Source organism: Dendrobates tinctorius, unplaced genomic scaffold, assembly GCF_039654945.1.
Source record: "Dendrobates tinctorius isolate UK_male_01 unplaced genomic scaffold, ASM3965494v1 ptg000125l, whole genome shotgun sequence".
NCBI classification, from domain to species: Eukaryota; Metazoa; Chordata; class Amphibia; order Anura; family Dendrobatidae; genus Dendrobates; species Dendrobates tinctorius.
In genome coordinates this window covers 14,799,126-14,818,748 of record NW_027361793.1, presented here as the reverse complement: position 1 = coordinate 14,818,748, position 19,623 = coordinate 14,799,126, and the positions used below count along the sequence as shown (strand labels likewise).

The 19,623-nt window shown below is 39.2% G+C and overlaps 1 protein-coding gene across 9 annotated transcripts in view; it reads right to left on the bottom strand.

Annotated features, from left to right (window-relative positions):
• Positions 1-19,623, bottom strand: part of ADAM23 (ADAM metallopeptidase domain 23) — an 889,186-nt gene that overhangs the window by 455,720 nt on the left and 413,843 nt on the right. For all 9 annotated transcript variants that reach the window (XM_073541893.1, XM_073541894.1, XM_073541897.1 and 6 more), the window contains exon 6: positions 18,796-18,859. In XM_073541893.1, coding sequence (XP_073397994.1) covers positions 18,796-18,859 — 64 coding nt within the window. The remainder of the gene's footprint in view (positions 1-18,795; positions 18,860-19,623) is intronic.

Below are 19,623 nucleotides of genomic sequence, written 5' to 3'. Positions count from 1 at the left end.
ACAGACCAGCACACCATTTTTTTAGTAAGATTGAAAAGGGCATGGCGGAACACCTTAGTCCTGAGCAACAGCTGAATGTGCTGCAGGCCTGCAACAATGCTTTCTTGCAGGCTATGCAGCATAATCGGTATGGTCAGCAGTCAGTGGTGTCATTTCCACCTGTGCCACCATTGACTCGCTTCACCTCACTACCGACTTGTGCTGCATACCACTGCACGGACACCTCTATTCAAAGCCAGGACACCCACCGTTACACCACCACAAGTCTGAGTGCAGCTGGTCACTTCACCGACACCACCATGGCAAGCGCTGCTCCTGTCTGGAGCACCACCGCCACTCCCATGCATGCGTGGAGCTCAGCCACCACTAGGCAAACATGGAACAGCCCTGCCGCTACAACAACATGTAGTAGCCCTGCCACCACCACTCCGCAAACCTGGACCATCACTGCCGCCACCAGTCCTCCTGCAAGGACGAGCACTGCCAACCAAGAGCAGCAGCAGCCACCTCAGCAGCAGCCACCTCAGCAGCAGCCGCAGCCACCCCAGCAGCAGCAGCCACCCCAGCAGACGGGGGACCTACACTCAATATTTGCCCCAAGTTCAAGGCGAAATCAATCAAGGCGGGCATTGGGCCAAAGTCGGTCCAGGCACACAAGCCTATGGCGACATGCCATTACAACAAATGTACCTGAACAGATTTCCTCTCCTCCAAGTGTTCCTAGTTTAATTCCCTTAACTGGACTACCTTCCCCCACAAGTTTTGTTGCCCCTTCCCCTCAAACACCGTCTTCAACTGCAAGTGTTGCATATTCCCTGCACACCCCCAAATTGAAACCATCTGCCCCCAAACTCCGAAAAAAATAATTTTTTTGTTTATTTTTGTGGTTAAAAATAAATTTACATTTGTGGTTCACCATTACAAAGTTTGATTAATGTTGTTTGCGCCGCTCACACACACTGATGGGTAAATACATGTTAAAAACCAACCCAAGGCCTAGTATAGTCATATGTGAAATACCACGGACTAGTATAGTCATACCAAGGCCTACTGTAATAACTTGATTTTTACCAACTAGGATCTGGTTTCATGAAAAACAAACTGTTGAAACTTGTCTAAAAAAATAAGTTTCTTTCTTAAAAAATGTTTCAATTTTTTTAGTCAAGTTTCACCAGTTTGTTTTTCGTGAAACAAGATCCTAGTTGGTAAAAATCGAGTTATTACAGTAGGCCTTGGTATGACTATACTAGGCCGTGGTATTTCACATATGACTATACTAGTAGGCCCAAGGCCTAGTATACTCATATGTGAAATACCACGGCCTAGTATAGTCATACCAAGGCCTAGTGTAATAACTCGAGTTTTACCAACTAGAATCTGGTTTCATGAAAAACAAACTGTTGAAACTTGTCTAAAAAAATAAGTTTTTCTTAAAAAATGTTTATTTCTACACTACCACAATTTTAGTTAATGTTAAATAAAAGTTGGAATTGAGCTGATTACATTCATCCACTCAATGCTGAATTGTATTCCCCATTGACTTTCATTGGGGTTGGGTTTTGAAAAAAAATCACATACTTTTTTTTCAACTAGTTGGACAATTTTCTCTTGAAAAAAATTGGTTTCCTGATTCATGGCCTGGTTAATACACATCAGATTTAACATGCAGCTTTGCTTACGTTCCAATATATTTCACGCAGACTAGCAATGCTGCATTTTAACTCATATGTGTATTTACCTGCCCAGGTGTGTGAACATCAAAAACTTCACAGTTATACATAGGAAGTTTTTTATTTAATTGGAGTTTAAAAAATATAGTGCACTCAGTAATGGTATCAAATAAGGTTTTTTATTACCATAAACAAACAAAAACATTCTTACACCATTTCATCTTGCCAGTGCACCCGTCCTACATCAGAAATAAAGTAGGCCGCAAATTGGTCCCTCATTTGGCCAACTTCAACGGATGACCTGAGAGGGTGCTGAGTGAATTCAGGCAATGGGTTAGGAGCATCATCGTCCAGTTCAAAGGTCGGGTGCTCTTTAGCCATCAAAGTTATGTAGAACCACACAGGCCTTCACCACCTCATCGACTGTTTCAAGTTTAAGATTAATGGCCATGCCGAGAATTCGCCATCTGGAGACAAGAATCCCAAAAGCACACTCGACAGTTCTTCTGGCCCTGGTCAGCCTGTAATTAAATATTTTTTTGGTGTGGTCCAAGTCCCGGCTGGAGTAGGGTTTCAGTAAGTTTCCGCACATTTGAAAAGCCTCATCGCCAACCATTACAAAGGGCAGTGGCGGAGCTTCGGTGTGAGGAAGAGGCCGTGGCATAGGGAAATTAAATTGGTTGCCATACAACCTCCGGCCCATGTCTGAGTTTTTAAAAGCCTGTGAGTCATTACCACGGCCAAATGCTCCAATGTCCACTGCTACAAACATACATCCGGCATCCGCAATGGCCATGAGTACTATTGAAAAGTACTTTTTGTAATTATAGTACTCAGATCCCGTTCTTTTGGGTTTGATGATCCGTATGTGTTTACCATCAACAGCTCCCAAACAGTTGGGGAAATTGCATACTGTCCAGAATTTGTCAGCAATTTCCATCCACTTTTCAGCGGTGGGCAGGGACATAAATTCTGGACAAAGAACATTCCAGAGAGCCCGGCAGGTCTCCGCAACAATTCCAGACAAGGTAGAGATTCCAATACGGTACTGGAAGTGTAGTGAAGATAGGGTTTCTCCAGTTGCCAGGAATCTGTGAACAGAGAAAGAAGTTAAATTAATATTTATGTATATTATTTTAAAAAACTATAAAATAAAATATTATTACATTCACGAAAACTAATTACCCAAGGTTTTGAATATTAAATTTTAAAAAAAAGCAATCAGACCGCACCCCTCGGTTTTTAAATATTACGTACCGTAATGTCACCAGTAGCCGTTCCTCAGGAGGAATCGCACAACGGAGCTGTGTGTCCTGTCTCCGGATGGATTGTTGGACACGAGCAAGCAAATCCCTGGGTGTGGTATGCCCCACGGCTCTCCCGGAGTTCAACAATCAGATGTATCCACATACGCCGCCGCTGCCGTCTTCGCTGCCTCTCTCTCTTCCTTTGTTCATGGCAAGCAACTGCATACGCCTGAGCCATCGCGATGTCCAAATCCAAGTTGAAGTGAAAACTCTTCCAGCGCAGATCCATGTTCACGAGAAGAATCAAGCAAATGGGAAGAATACTGTAGACAGGGTCTATATATTAACATACCACACCCACAATGAAGTCCCATTGGTCTTGTGTGTTGTTGAATGTTTTTTTTTTTCTTTTTTGGGGGGTTGTCCAAAAATTTGTAAAAAAACACAAACGCACAAAAAACGCATACAAACGCACAAAAACGCTGCGTTTTTTTCCTGCATGCGCATAAAAATGCTTGAAAAAAACGCAGCGTTTGTATGCATTTGTATGCGTTTTTTCTATGCGTTTTTTTGCGCTAAAAACGCGCTGCAAAAAAAAGCAAGTGTGAAATTAGCCTTAGAAAGATTTTTTAGGGACTATTTCAATTAGCGCACCAAATGTGCACACAGCCATAATATATTTGTTTAAAGAGGAGATAAAAAACTCCAATTTGCACTGTTCTAAAGAATTTTTTTCAGTGTATATGATTTTTTTATTTATATACACAGCCAAAAAAACATTTAATTCTTTTATTCCCCATCATACACCAATCATAAAAATCCATTCCGATACATCTATTGAAAAGTCGCCATCACAAACCCTCCCAAGACAGAAAGATGGAAAACTTCAATTTGCACAAAAAAAAAAAAAAAATTTTCGTTATATTTAATTTTTAGTTTATATCTGCAACCCAAAAAAAGGGGGGGAGCATTCGGTTATTATATTTCCCCTTCATGCACTGAAAAAAAATGTTCTAATGCATATATAGAAAGATTATTATCATAGACTTTCCCAAATAAATGAAGTATTTCCTAAGTAACTGATCAACACAAAATTGTCGAATATTTTAGTTTTTATATTTTAAACATGCAGATTCAAAAAACGGCATGAAAATACAGTTCTATGCACAAAAAATACCCTATGAAAAACCTTGCAAAAAACTACCATATTCCCACATATTTTTATATTTAATCAGAACATGAGGATTCATTATAAATTTAATAAAATAGATATTGCCAAGAGGAAAGGGTTGATAAGTGCTAGTCTAATAAAAGAGCATGGTGTCTTTTCTTTTATTCAAGCCTCGTGGCATACTGGTGTTTAATTTGAACATCCACCACGCCTCCCTATTCCTAAGCACAGGTTCTAAGTCCCCACCTCTAATCCGATTGTGGACTTTCTCAATCCCATATACTTTTAATGAGTCCAGTTTTTTTACTATGAGTCTCAATAAAATGTCGGGAGAGCTGTGATATGTTTCTATTCATATTAGCATTCTCTATATCGAGAATGTGCTCTCTAATCCTAGTTTTTAACGTGCGTTTTGTGCTACCCGCATATTTTAGTCGGCATGAAGTACATTCCATGATATAAACTACATTTTTGGTGTTGCAGTTTATGAAATCTTTGATGTCAAATAGATTACTGTCATCAAAATCTCCAAATTTATCACACCTTTTGGTATAGGTACACATCTTGCACTGACTGGCAGCACATTTAAAAAAACCTCTCGTTTTCAACCAATTGCCCGTATGTTCTTGCCGAGTACAAAGAAAACTTGGTGATAAACTATTTTTTAAGGATGGTGCTTTTCTGGAAACTATCCTTAGTCCTTTTTTTATTATTTTTTCAATATCTGGATCTTCTTTTAAAATTGCCAGGTTATCCTCAACTATTTTTTTAATATTGGAAAACTGATTACTAAATTGTAACACCATTATTATAGGATTAGCAGAATTTTTGGACAGTTTATGCGAGTCTTTAAAACGAGATTTTTTTGAAACAATCTTTTCAGCCCTGTCTAGACGCCATCGATCATAACCTCTCCTACCCAAACTTTGTCTAATGTCAGAAACTTCTTTTTTATAATCAGAGGGACAACTACAATTTCTCTTAGCACGTGTCATTTCACCCACAGGAATACCCTTAACCCCTTAATGTCCAATGACAGACACAGTCCGTCATCAGACATTTCCCCTGCTTTGATGAGGGCTCCGGCGCTGAGCCCGCATCAAAGCCGGGACATGTCAGCTGTTATGAACAGCTGACATGTGCCCGCAATAGGCGCGAGCGGAATCGCCGTCCGCCCGTGCCTATTAACTAGTTAAATGCCGCTGTCAAAGCTGACAGCGGGCATTTAAATAGCATTTCCGGCCGCTGGGCCGGAAATGACCTCATCGCCGACCCCCGTCACGTGATCGGGAGTCGGCGTCATGTTGCCTGGACAACCAGAGGTCTCTATGAGACCTCTTTGGTTGTTGCAGGCATATGGCTTTCAGTGCCACCTGGTGGTTGGCACTGAAAGCACAGCAGTAAATCTGCTACATATGGGCGATCTGCTCATCGCCCATATGTAGCAGAGCCGATCGGGTTACGCAAGCTTCTAGCCTCTTATGGAGGCTATTGAAGCATGCCAAGAGTAAAAAAAAAAAAAAAATGTTTAAAAATTAAAAAAATTAAAAAAACCTAAAAGTTCAAATCACCCCCCTTTTGCCCCAATCAAAATAAAACAGTAAAAAAAAGATCCCACATACACATATTAGGTATCACCGCGTTCAGAATCGCCCTATCAATAAAAAAAAGCATTAACCCGATCGGTAAACGGCGTAGCGAGAAAAAAAATTCAAAACGCCAGAATTACGTTTTTTTGGTCACCAAGACATTGCATTAAAATACAATAACGGGCGATCAAAAGAACGTATCTGCACAAAAGTGGTATCATTAAAAATGTCAGTCCAGCACGGAAAAAATAAGCCCTCACCCGACCCCAGATCATGAAAAATGGAGACGCTACGGGTCTCGGAAAATTGCGCAATTTTTTTTTTTTTTTAGCAAGCTTTGGAATTTTTTTTCACCACTTAGATAAAAGAGGACATAGACATGTTTGGTGTCTATGAACTCGTAATGACCTGGAGAATCATAATGGCAGGTCAGATTTAGCATCGAGTGAACCTAACAAAAAAGCCAAGCAAAAAATAAGTGTGGGATTGCACTTTTTTAGCAATTTCAAAGCACTTGGAATTTTTTTCCCATTTTCGAGTACACGATATGGTAAAACCAATGATGTCATTTAAAAGTACAACTCGTCCCGCAAAAAATAAGCCCTCACATGGCCATATAAACGGAAAAATAAAAAAGTTATGGCTCTGGAAAGAAGGGGAGGGAAAAATGAAAATGTAAAACCAAAAATACCCCTGGTCGTTAAGGGGTTAATTGTGTGCCTGGGGTGATGACTTTTTGCATGAAGAATTGTGTTCCCAGCTGTCTCCTTGTGATATGTATGAGTAATAATGGATTTATTAGGTATGCCAGTCAGATTTAAATCCAAAAAATCAATAGTGGTCTTTTCATGTCGTGTTAGAAATCTTAGATTCAGAGAGTTGCAATTGATATACGCATCAAACTTCTGTACTGTTATTATATCTGTTTTCCAAATAATGACAATATCATCGATGTATCTACCGTAAAACTGTATACAATCAGTGTAAGGATTATCAAGATTGTAGATATACATTTCTTCCCACCAACTCATAACGAGATTTGCTAGGGAAGGGGAATATTTAGCTCCCATGGATACGCCATTTACTTGTATATAGTAATTCTCATTGAATATAAAATAATTGTTGATGAAATCTTGGAAGTCTCACGAGAAATTACTATATTTTTGTAGATGAAATTTTAATGCGTTAATTGCTACTGTGTGTGGAATCGATGTGTAGAGAGAAACATCAGTAGTTATCCATGAGAATTTGGAATCCCAGATTAAACCATCCATTGAGTTTAATACTTCTGTACTATCTCTAATAAAACCAGGGACCCTCTGGACCAAGGGTTGTAGAAGCAAATCTAACCATTCCCCTAGTTTCTCACTCACAGATCCTATCCCTGATAAAATCGGTCTCATGGGTGGAGGAAAGCTTTTTTTATGGGTTTTTGGTAACGCATAAAGCGTTGGTTTAACTGGATTTAACACCTTTAGATAATCCCTCTCTCTCATAGTGATAAAACCCATACAAAAGCCTTCATCAATAATCTGAAAAATACTCTCTGATATTAAGAGAAGGATTCTCTAAAATACGTTTGTAAATCATGGGGTCATTAAGCATATTTTCAACCCAGTTCACATAATCATCCCTATTCATAAGGACAATCGATCCACCCTTATCTGAATTCTTTATTATAATATTTTCATTTGCCTTCAGTTCTAACAATGCTTTTTTTCAGGGACGGCCTCAAGTTACTGCAGGCACAATTCACACCATGCGTTTTTTCACATAATAGTCTAAGATCATTTTCAACAGCACTTTGAAACCTATCCATCACAGGTCTCCTTGCTTTAACCGGATAATAGTTTGGATTAGGAATACTCATGCCTTTTGCTAAAGAATCAGCAATATCAACATTTGGCATGCTTTCATTTTGTAAAGCCTGCAAATTGATAATGGACATTTGTTCTGGAAAGGAACAATTACTAGAAGTATTTTCAAAATTCACATCATTTTCTACAATAATATCAGGGTTATCTTCAAAATGCAATTTCAAAGTAATATTCCTAATAAATCTATTAACATCACATATTGTGGAGAAAAGATTAAAATTACAACTAGGAACAAAAGAAAGTCCAAATGAAAGTAACACACGTTGATCAGCAGTTAGATTCAATGATGAAAAATTAATAACATCAAAGTCACCTAACGTGGATTCCTCAGATGATATCTTTGCGTCATTCTTGATGTTCCTATGCTTCCTTCCCTTTCTCCCTGGATCTGTTTCTCTTGTAATATGAGTTTTTTGACTGCCTCGTCACATCCATGTCAGAGTCTGATGTAGCTCCATTCGAAGTTTCAGCATCAGATGAACTGAAAGTCACTTGTCGGGGAGTTTGATTAGCACTGGTGTGTCGTTTAGGTCTTCATAGTATAGACCTGGGAGACTTGTTAGCATTTTCCCATCTCCCCCATTCGTACACCTGCTCTTTGGAATAATCAGATAAATCACACTCCAGTTTTCATTTTTTAGTATCCATAATCTTTTCCTCAGTTTTATTAATCTTGATAGTAGTATTATGCAAAAATTCCTCATAAACTTCTTTCGATAATTTATCTTGCGTATTTGATTTCAAGATATCAATTTGTTTTTGTAAATCTTGCAAGAGAATTTCTTCATTTCTTATGATTAGGGAAATCAATTTCAAGGAGCAGTCCGATAATATATTATTCCATTCTTGTACAAACCCATCTGAGTACACTGTACTAGGGACTTTTTTAACTCTAAGTCCTCTTGGAATAATGTTTTTATCTCTATAATTTCTTAACGAACTCACATTCCACCATATACGATTTTCCTTTAGCATAAGTGCTACCAAATCCTCTAGCTCCACATTTGAGCTTGTTGAAACATGTGCAGATTCAGCGGTAAACCCAGCAAACAGTTTGGCAGCTTTATTCTGTCTAGCTTCATTTTCCATGGTCAAATAACCAAATAAGAAAGTCTTTTATAATGCCAGCACTTACTTTAAAACCTCTTGTAAAATAGAGAAGGGAAGCCTCTGGGTGCACGGAGACACTTGAAGCAATAAATCAGGATACAAATCCAGCTCACCAGACATAGCATTCCAACATCGGAGCACGAGACCGCTGTGTCAAAGCGCACAATCCAAGGCAATGAGAAAAAACTTTGTCCAGCTCCACGATGTAGTGAAAAATATTCTTTATTCACTCAATAGAAATGAGGTTTAAAAGCCAGCATGAGTTACAAGGCATGCGATCGATCTATGCGTTTCGAGTGGCTAAGCACTCTTAATCATGATACGCAGCTTTGTCCATGGGTAGATCTTATATATTCTATCCGGTCTACACACCGGTTAAATAATTAATTAAAACAAGTATAAAACAAATAGAGAGAAAACTAACAATCACAATTAAATATCACAATTTGATTCATTAAGATACAATATTATCGCCTTCAGTAGTATTTTATCTTTTTTTTATTTCTTAATTTTTATTCATTATTCTCTTGTTATTATCCATGAAAAAATGAAGCAAATTTCTGAAATAGAAGAAAAACATAACAGATCTCAATGTTGCAACCATTCACAACAGTAAAATTCACATAGATACAATTTTTTAAAGATGCATGCGGTTTTCAATTACATGTCAAATTTTTATTTCTTTTTTGTGCAATGTTAATTTAAGCACAACAAACCATTTTTTAGTATACACATGTATACAAAGAAAAAAAAAATCAAGATTAGAAAGATTTTTTAGGGACTATTTCAATTAGAAGAATTAAATGTTTTTCTGGCTGTGTATATAAATAAAAAAATCATATACACTGAAGAAAATTCTTTAGATTTAGAATTATATACATAGCCAAAAAAACATTTAATTCTTTTATTCCCCATCATACACCAATCATAAAAATCCATTCCGATACATCTAGTGAAAAGTCGCCATCACATACCCTCCCAATTCAGAAAGATGGAAAACTTCAATTTGCACAAAAAAAAAAAAAAAGAAAAAAAAATGTTTTCGTTATAGTGAATTTTTAGTTTATATCTGCAACCCAAAAAAAGGGGGGGAGCATTCGGTTATTATATTTATAATCTTTCTATATATGCATTATAACGTTTTTTTTCAGTGCATGAAGGGGAAATATAATAACCGAATGCTCCCCCCCATATACACTGAAAAAAATTCTTTAGAACAGTGCAAATTGGAGTTTTTTTTATCTCCTCTTTAAACGAATATATTATGGCTGTGTGCACATTTGGTGCACTAATTGAAATAGTCCCTAAAAAATCTTTCTAATCTTGATTTTTTTTTTTATATATAAGATCTACCCATGGACAAAGCTGCGTATCATGATTAAGAGTGCTTAGCCACTCGAAACGCATAGATCGATCGCATGCCTTGTAACTCATGCTGGCTTTTAAACCTCATTTCTATTGAGTGAATAAAGAATATTTTTCACTACATCGTGGAGCTGGACAAAGTTTTTTCTCATTGCCTTGGATTGTGCGCTTTGACACAGCGGTCTCGTGCTCCGATGTTGGAATGCTATGTCTGGTGAGCTGGATTTGTATCCTGATTTATTAAAAACCCTTTACCACTTAATATTTTGTAAGAAAGCATATTTCCCTTACAAATAAGGGGTTGTACAGGAAGTTCATACAAAAAAAATGTATGTGTGCCTTCATATGAAAGACATATGGTGGTACATTATGTATCCATAGCAGTGTACAGTAATCGGATTTTGAATGCAGTCTTATGCTTTGTGAAGGGGACGGGACAAGTTTTTGTTCACAAGTTCCTTGAAAGGTGTACAACTTTTTTAGCTGCTGTAGAAATGATTTAATATGAAGGCCAACAATTTTTAATGGTAAACCTTTTACCAGAGTTTACCTTTGACTTTTTCAGTGGCTATCCCATACTTCCGGACTGTAATCAATTTTTGCCTTAGGTGTAGGAAAAAAATGCTGGACAGAAACTGAAGACAAAACTGACACCATCATTCCCTAACTAGTTTTGTTCCTGGGGGAAAATGATGCGTTAGCAACACATCCCAATGAGGACATCATGCCAGTGATGATGCCGCAAATGCCATAAAACATATTGGGGGGGGGCGACTAGTGCTATAAATCTACAGTATACGTCCTATTCTGCCAGATAGGTTTTAGCACCCCGAGGTGTTTGCCCAATAAACATATAACATTGAGCATTGCTATTAATAATACTTTGAGGCAGATTAGGAATAAAGTTTTACTTACTCTAAAGCATTTTATATAATAATAATAATAATAATAATAATAATAAAAGTTAAATTTTTGAGCTTTTGGATTTTAAGAGTATTTTGGATGTTCACCCTAGATATAGCTAACCTATGTCAGTTTTACAAATAAGACAAATACAGAAAGTCACTGGATGACTTTCAGAAACCTTGATAAGTTCTCAGCAGGAGAAATTGGTGGCTCTGGTCACGTCCTGCTTCAGTGGAAAAAGCTAGCGGCGTCAGTCTACAAGTATGAATCAGCACAATTTTACTGTCTTGAACACTAGAACGCCTATGCGATTTCCCAAGCAGAACATTTGCTGTCAGATATCACGCAGTCGTTCTGAAGGTATAATTTAAACTGGTAAGCAGAAAACTGCACTTAACATCTATGCAGACAGCAGAATTTACAAAGAGGAAAGTATTAGAGAGAGTAACATTTTCTTTGTTATAATGCACAGTTCAAGTGCTGACTATCACAAAAAGTGATGGTGATCAACACATAAGATATAATGACTGGATAAAAGGAGAAAATAATATGTTCCCAGATATCAAATGTAAAAAATGAAGTGACTGAACTGATCATTAGTGGTGCATAAAAAAATATCCCTGTTTTTCTTCAGGAGAGTGGGTTTATTTATTTTACTCATTTATATAGCGCCATTAATTCCACAGCACTTTACATACATTATCATCACTGTCCCCTATGGGGTTCACATAGCAAATCAGAAGAACTATACTACATTTCTATTTAGAGATATTTACTGATATTATTATTATTACACCTACTATATATTGGGATTGGATCTTGGAGATAGAAATACCCCTTTAATTTTTGGCTGAACTATATTTCATATATATTTTAAATCTCCTTAGAGGAGTCAAACCTGTGACCACTTAATACACGGCAATACTTTAGTAAATATTGGCAATATTTTCTATGTAGAATAGAAAGAGTGTTACGTTGGTGATGCCTGGATGATAGCTTTATCTCCCAATGTTTCGCTACCTTAACACTGCGAGCCAGTTAATTCCAGCTATTCATAAAGGCCAAAATATCCTGAAAGGAAAAAAACAACTAAGAGCAACTGCCATGGTTCATGATGCATCTAGTACTGTATACATACCGTGGTCAAGAATGGAATAGTGATTTTGAACATCAAAATTTCATATTTTAGAAGGGAATTAATTCTGACTTGGATAAAAAGGAGAGCATTCACAATGAAAACAAATCCCCAGAGTGGGTTATCCAGTGCGGTCAGTAAGTATGAAGGCCCTTTTACATTTAGCGATGCACCAGCGATCCGACCAGCGATACGGCCCGGTCAGGATCGCTGGTGCATTGCTAAATGATCGCTAGTGAGCTTCCACACAGGAAGATCTCACAGCGATGCAGCAGCGACGCAGCGCACGATACTCACATTTCACACACAGCGATCCAGACGTCCTCCCACCCGCGTCCAGCGTCGCTCGTCTCACACAGCAGGAAGCCCAGCAGGAAGCAGACGACGAGAAATGGAGCCGCCCGATCTCACGCGATCAGCGATGGACAGCGGGGGAGCCAGTCGGAGGTAAGTATCACACATAGCGATATCGCTAGCGATATCGCTATAACGTCACAAAATCAGTGACGTTTTAGCGATATTGCTAGCGATATCGCTATGTGTAAAACCCCCTTAAGCCTGTAGCCCTAGCTTGTAAGATTCAGGAGCAAAAATTCTCCCCCAATCACCATTTTTTTTACTCCTCTAGCTTCACCTCATCCATTCTGCTCCAGATTGTAATGCTTTAGGTAAATACATGTTATAGAATGATAAGCTAATCTGCTCGCATGCAAATGATTTGTAGGTATTTTGAAAAATTTTACTTCTGACCAGCAGGGGCAAATATTCTAAGAACTTCTCCATGGTGAATGACACTGTTCTGTTTTTCTTTTCCAGAAAAGTGACTTAACCCCTTTCTGACATCAGACGTACTATCCCGTCCATGGGACCCGGGCCGTACGTCTACCGCAATCAGCGGCGCCCACGTGGTGAGCGCCGCTGATCGCGGCCGGGTGTCAGCTGATTATCACAGCTGACACCCGGCACAATGTGTCAGGGGCGGTCACAGACCGCCCCCGACACGTTAACCCCTTGCACACCGCAATCAAACACGATCGCGGTGTACCGGGGGTTAAAGGGAAGCATCTGCAGGGAGGGGGCTCCCTCCGTGCTTCCCTGAGCCCCCCACGGCAGCGCAATGTGCAGCGCTGCTGCGGGGGGCTCCTTTCCTGCAGGCCCCCGAATCCAAGATGGCGACGGGGGCCTTCGGGGGCCTGCAGGAAGCTGGCTTCCTCAGTGCCTGCAAAGCGCAGGCAAGAGGAAGTCTTCAATGCCTGTGACAGATTGCTGATCTGTCACAGTGATCTGTGATGTGACAGATCGCTGATCTGTCACAGGACAGTGATGTCCCACCTGGGACTATTTAATAAAGTTAAAAAAAAAATAAAAAAAAGTGTTAAAATGACTAAAAAAAAATCGCCAAATAAATTACAAAAAAAAAATATTCCCCCAAATAAATCCATTTTTTGGAAATAAAAAAAAAACAACGATAAAAGTACACATATTAGGTATCGCCGCGTCCGTAACGAGCCGCCCTGTAAAACTGTCCCATTAGTTAACCCCTTTAGTGAACCCCTTAAAAAATAAAAATAAAAAACGAAGCAAAAAATAATGATTTATTATCATACCGCCAAACAAAAAGTGTAATAACGCGCGATCAAAAAGATGCATATAAATATCCATGGTACCGCTGAAAACGTCATCTTGTTCCGCAAAAAACTAGCTGCCACACAGCATCATCAGCGAAAAAATAAAAAAGTTATAGCTCGCAGAATAAAGCGATGCAAAAATAATTATTTTTTATATAAAATAGTTTTCATTGCATAAAACCGACAAAACATAAAAAAACGACCTAAATGAGGTATCGCTGTAACCGTACTGACCCGAAGAATAAAACCGCTTTATCAATTTTACCGCATGCGGAACGGTGTAAACGCACTCCCCCAAAAGAAATTCATGAAACGCTGGTTTTTGTTCATTCTGCGTCCCAAAAATCAGAATAAAAAGCGATCAAAAAATGTCACGTGCCCGAAAATGGTACCAATAAAAACGTCAACTCATCTCGCAAAAAATAAGACCTCACATGACTCGGTGGGTCAAAATACGGAAAAATTATAGCTCTCAATATGTGGTGATGCGAAAACTATTTTTACAATAAAAAGCGTCTTTTAGCGTGCGACAGCTGCCAAATATAAAAACCGCCATAAATAGTAAATCAAACCCCCCGTTATAACCCCCTTAGTTAGGGAAAAATAATAAAATAAAAAAAATGTATTTATTTCCATTTTTCCATTAGGGCTAGGGTTAGGACTAGGGTTAGGGTTAGGGCTGAGATTAGGGTTAGGGGTGTGTTGGGGTTTGGGTTGGAGTTAGAATTGGGGGTTTCCACTGTTTGGGCACATCAGGGGCTCTCCAAATGCAACATTGCGTCTGATCTCAATTCCAGCCAATTCTGAGTTGAAAAAGTCAAATGGTGCTCCTTCCCTTCCAAGCTCTGCCATGCACCCAAACAGTGTTTTACCCCCACATGTAGGGTATCAGCCTACTCAGGACAAATTGCAAAACAATTTTTGGGGTCCAATTTCTCCTGTTACCCTTAGGAAAATAAAAAACTGGGGGCAAAAATATCATTTTTGTGGAAAAAAATGATTTTTTTATTTTCACATCCGAGCGTTATAAACTTCTGTGAAGCACTTGGGGGTTCAAAGTGCTCACCACACATCTAGATAAGTTCCGTGGGGGATCTAGTGTCCAAAATGGGGTCACTTGTGGGGAGTTTCAATAGTTTAGGTACATCAGGGGCTCTCCAAACGCACATGACACCCGCAGACCATTCCATCAGAGTCTGCATTCCAAAACGTCACTGCTTCCCTTCCGAGCCCCGACGTGTGTCCATACAGTAGTTTTCTCCCACATATGGGGTGTCAGCGTACTCATGACAAATTGGACAACAACTTTTGGGGTCCAATTTTTCCTGTTACCCTTGGGAAAATGAAAAAATTGGGGACTAATTGATCATGTTTGTGGAAAAAATGCGATTTTTTTTTTATTTTCATGCCCGGGCATTATAAACTTCTGTGAAGCCCTTGGGGGCTCACCACTCATCTAGATAAGTTCCTTAGGGGGTTTCATTTTCAAAATGGTGTCATTTGTGGGGGGTTTCCACTGTTTAGGTACATTAGGGGCTCTCCAAAGGCAACATGACACCCACAGACCATTCCATCAATGTCTGCATTCCAAAACATCACTACTTCCCTTCCGAGCCCTGACGTGTGTCCATACAGTAGTTTTCTCCCACATATGGGGTGTCAGCGTACTCAGGACAAATTGGACAACAACTTTTGGGGTTCAATTTCTCCTGTTACCCTTGGGAAAATAAAAAAATTGGGGACTAATTGATCATGTTTGTGGAAAAAATACGATTTTTTTTATTTTCATGCCCTGGCATTATAAACTTCTGTGAAGCCCTTGGGGGTTCAAAGTGCTCACCTCACATCTAGATAAGTTCCTTAGGGGGTCTAGTTTTCAAAATGGGGTCATTTGTGGGGGTTTCCACTGTTTAGGTACATTAGGGGCTCTCCAAAGGCAACATGACACCCGCAGTCCATTCCATCAATGTCTGCATTCCAAAACGTCACTACTTCCCTTCCGAGCCCCGACGTGTGCCCATACAGTAGTTTTCTCCCACATATGGGTTATCAGCATACTCAGGACAAATTGGACAACAACTTTTGGGGTCCAATTTCTCCTGTTACCCTTGGGAAAATAAAAAAATTGGGGACTAATTGATCATGTTTGTGGAAAAAATACAAATTTTTTATTTTCACGCCCGGGCGTTATAAACTTCTGTGAAGCACTGGGGGGTTCAAAGTGCTCACCTCACATCTGGATAAGTTCCTTAGGGGGTCTAGTTTTCAAAATGGGGTCATTTGTGGGGGGTTTCCACTGTTTAGGTACATTAGGGGCTCTCCAAAGGCAACATGACACCCGCAGAACATTCCCTCAAAGTCTGCATTCCAAAACGTCACTGCTTCCCTTCCGAGCCCCGACGTGTGTCCATACAGTAGTTTTCTCCCACATGTGGGGCGTCAGCATACTCAGGACAAATTGGACAACAACTTTTGGGGTTCAATTTCTCCTGTTACCCTTGGGAAAATAAAAAAATTGGGGACTAATTGATCATGTTTGTGGAAAAAATACGATTTTTTTATTTTCATGCCCGGGCATTATAAACTTCTGTGAAGCCCTTGGGGGTTCAAAGTGCTCACCTCACATCTAGATAAGTTCCTTAGGGGGTCTAGTTTTCAAAATGGGGTCATTTGTGGGGGGTTTCCACTGTTTAGGTACATTAGGGGCTCTCCAAAGGCAACATGACACCCGCAGACCATTCCATCAATGTCTGCATTCCAAAACATCACTACTTCCCTTCCGAGCCCCGACGTGTGCCCATACAGTAGTTTTCTCCCACATATGGGGTATCAGCATACTCAGGACAAATTGGACAACAACTTTTGGGGTCCAATTTCTCCTGTTACCCTTGGGAAAATAAAAAAATGGTGACTAAAAGATCATGTTTGTGGAAAAAATACGAATTTTTTATTTTCACGCCCGGGCGTTATAAACTTCTGTGAAGCACTGGGGGGTTCAAAGTGCTCACCACACATCTAGATAAGTTCCTTGGGGGTCTAGTTTACAAAATGGTGTCATTTGTGGGGGGTTTCCACTGTTTTGGTACATCAGGGGTTTTCCAATCGCAACATGGTGTCCGATCTCAATTCCAGCCAAAAACGTCAAATGGCGCTGCTTCCCTTCCGAGCTCTGCCATGCTCCCAAATAGTGGTTTACCCCCACATGTGGGGTATCAGCGTACTCAGGACAAATTGTACAATAACTTTTAGGGTCCTGTTACCCTTGGAAAAATAAGAATTGAGGGTGAAAAGATCATTTTTGTGGAAAAAATATGATTTTTTAATTGTACGGCTGTATGTTATAAACTTCTGTGAAGCCCTTGGGGGTTCAAAGTTCTCACCACACATCTAGATAAGTTCCTTAGGGGGTCTAGTTTCCAAAATGGTGTCATTTGTGGGGGTTTCCACTGTTTTTGTACATCAGGGGTTTTCCAATCGCGACATGGTGTCTGATCTCAATTCCAGCCAAAAACGTCAAATGGCGCTGCTTCCCTTCCAAGCTCTGCCATGCGCCCAAATAGTGGTTTACCCCAACATGTGGGGTATCAGCGTACTCAGGACAAATTGCACAATGACTTTTAGGGTCCTGTTACCCTTGAGAAAATAAAAATTGGGGTGAAAAGATCATTTTTGTGGAAAAAATATGATTTTTTAATTGTACCGCTGTACGTTATAAACTTCTGTAAAGCCCTTGTGGGTTCAAAGTTCTCACCACATATCTAGATAAGTTCCTTGGGGGGTCTAGTTTCCAAAATGGGGTCACTTGTCGGGGGTTTCCACTGTTTAGGGACATCAGGGACTCTCCAAACGTGACATGGCGTCTGATCTGAATTCCAGCCAATTTTGCATTGAAAAAGTCAAACGGCGCTCCTTCCATTCTGAGCTCTGCCATGCGCCGAAACAGTCGTTCCCCCCCACAAATCAGGTATCAGCGTACTCAGCACAAATTGCACAATAATTTTTGCAGTCCAATTTCTCCTGTTACCCTTGGTAAAATAAAAAAAATTGAACCTGAAGTATTTTTTTGTGAAAAAAAGTTAGATGTTCATTTTTTTTTAAATATTCAAAAAAATCCCTGTGACGCACCTAAAGGGTTAATAAACTTCTTGAATGTGGTTTTGAGCACCTTAAGGGGTGCAGTTTTTATAATGGTGTCACTTTTGGGTATTTTCTATCATATAGACCCCTCAAAGTGGCTTCAAATGTGATGTGGTCCTAAAAATAAAATGGTGCTGTAAAAATGAGAAATCGCTGGTCAACTTTTAACCCTTATAACTTCCTAACAAAAAAAAATTTTGGTTCCAAAATTGTGCTGATGTAAAGTAAACATGTGGGAAATGTTAGTTATCAAGTTTTTTGTGTGCCGTATCTCTGTGATTTAAGGGCATAAAAATTCAAAGTTGGAAAATTGCGAAATTTTCAAAATTTTTGCCAAATTTCCGTTTTTTTCACAAATAAACGCAAGTTATTTGAATGAAATTTTACCACTAACATGAAGTACAATATGTCACGAGAAAACATTGTCAGAATCACCGGGATTCATGGAAGCGTTCCAGAGTTATGACCTCATAAAGGTACAGTGGTCAGAATTATAAAAATTGGCCCGGTCATGAACGTGCAAACCACCCTTGGGGGTGAAGGGGTTAAGCACAAAATAGAGAATTACACCAAAAAGAGGTAAGAACCTTTTGACCAAAGATTCTTTTTTATGTTTAAAAAAATAAAAGTGTTGTTGGAAACCATATTTAAAATGCCTACAAAATAATTATTGCCCAATTCTACAGACACATTACATAATAAAATATGAACATGTTAGAGTGGTTGATACCTTTTAATGACTAACTGAAAGATGGTAACAAATAGCAGCTCTCCAGACGACACAGGTCTCTTCATCAGGCATAGTGTATCAAAAAATCTGAAGAATCACATATTTACATTTACATTTCTTTATACATGCCTATTTAAAATAACACTTATTAAACACTGATGTTCTATGTACATGGTGGCAGCATTTCATGTGCTTTCCAAACAAACCAGTGGTTGACGTGGTATACTTACAGAACTGTGAGTTATGTCCACCGGATGTATGGTGTAGGTGTGAGAACCATCATCAAACATTCCGCTAGAAAAGAAACATATTGGTAAATAGATGGCACTATGTCAACTAGATCAAATAAGTATCCCATCATTATGGGGTCAGAACACATTATACAAAAGTTATGCCATTTTATTCATAGACTCTTGGCTTGAGGATAAAGTTTGCAGTCTCCTTATGTGACTGGAGACTTTTGAATCCTCACAGTGCGTGCAATGCACACTGTGAGGATTCTCTGGTGCTCGGAATAGGATGTCACGACACTGCAAGTATGTGATCTACATACATGTGATCACCTGCCGATTAGGCGCGCATGGCCTCGCTCAGTACGAGTGACTAAACTGAGGCCATCCACATCTAGTTGGAATGTGGCCAGAAGAATGCAAATTGCATACTTGCTGTCACTTAACCACCAGCTTCTGTTTGGTTCATGCTGTGAGAATTCAAAAGACTGCAGTCACAGAGCGACTGAGGACTTTAAGCTGAAACCTGGACAACCCTTTTAAATATATATGAAAAAACACCAGTAAAAGAGTTTTAGATAGCATTTTAAAATGTAATTAAATACGCTACAAAAAACTAGCTGAACACAGTTTGAGTTTAAAGTGGTTGCCCTGAACTTACATATTGATGATCAATCCAACATCTGAGACCTTCACCAATCAGCTGATATCTGCTCTGACAGGTTAAAGCAATTTGTGGAATATATGGCGCGCAACACTCAGCTCTGCACATTTGTTTGTTGGTGCTTTCAAGTATTGTAGTTTATATTCCATTCCCTTGGTGTGGAA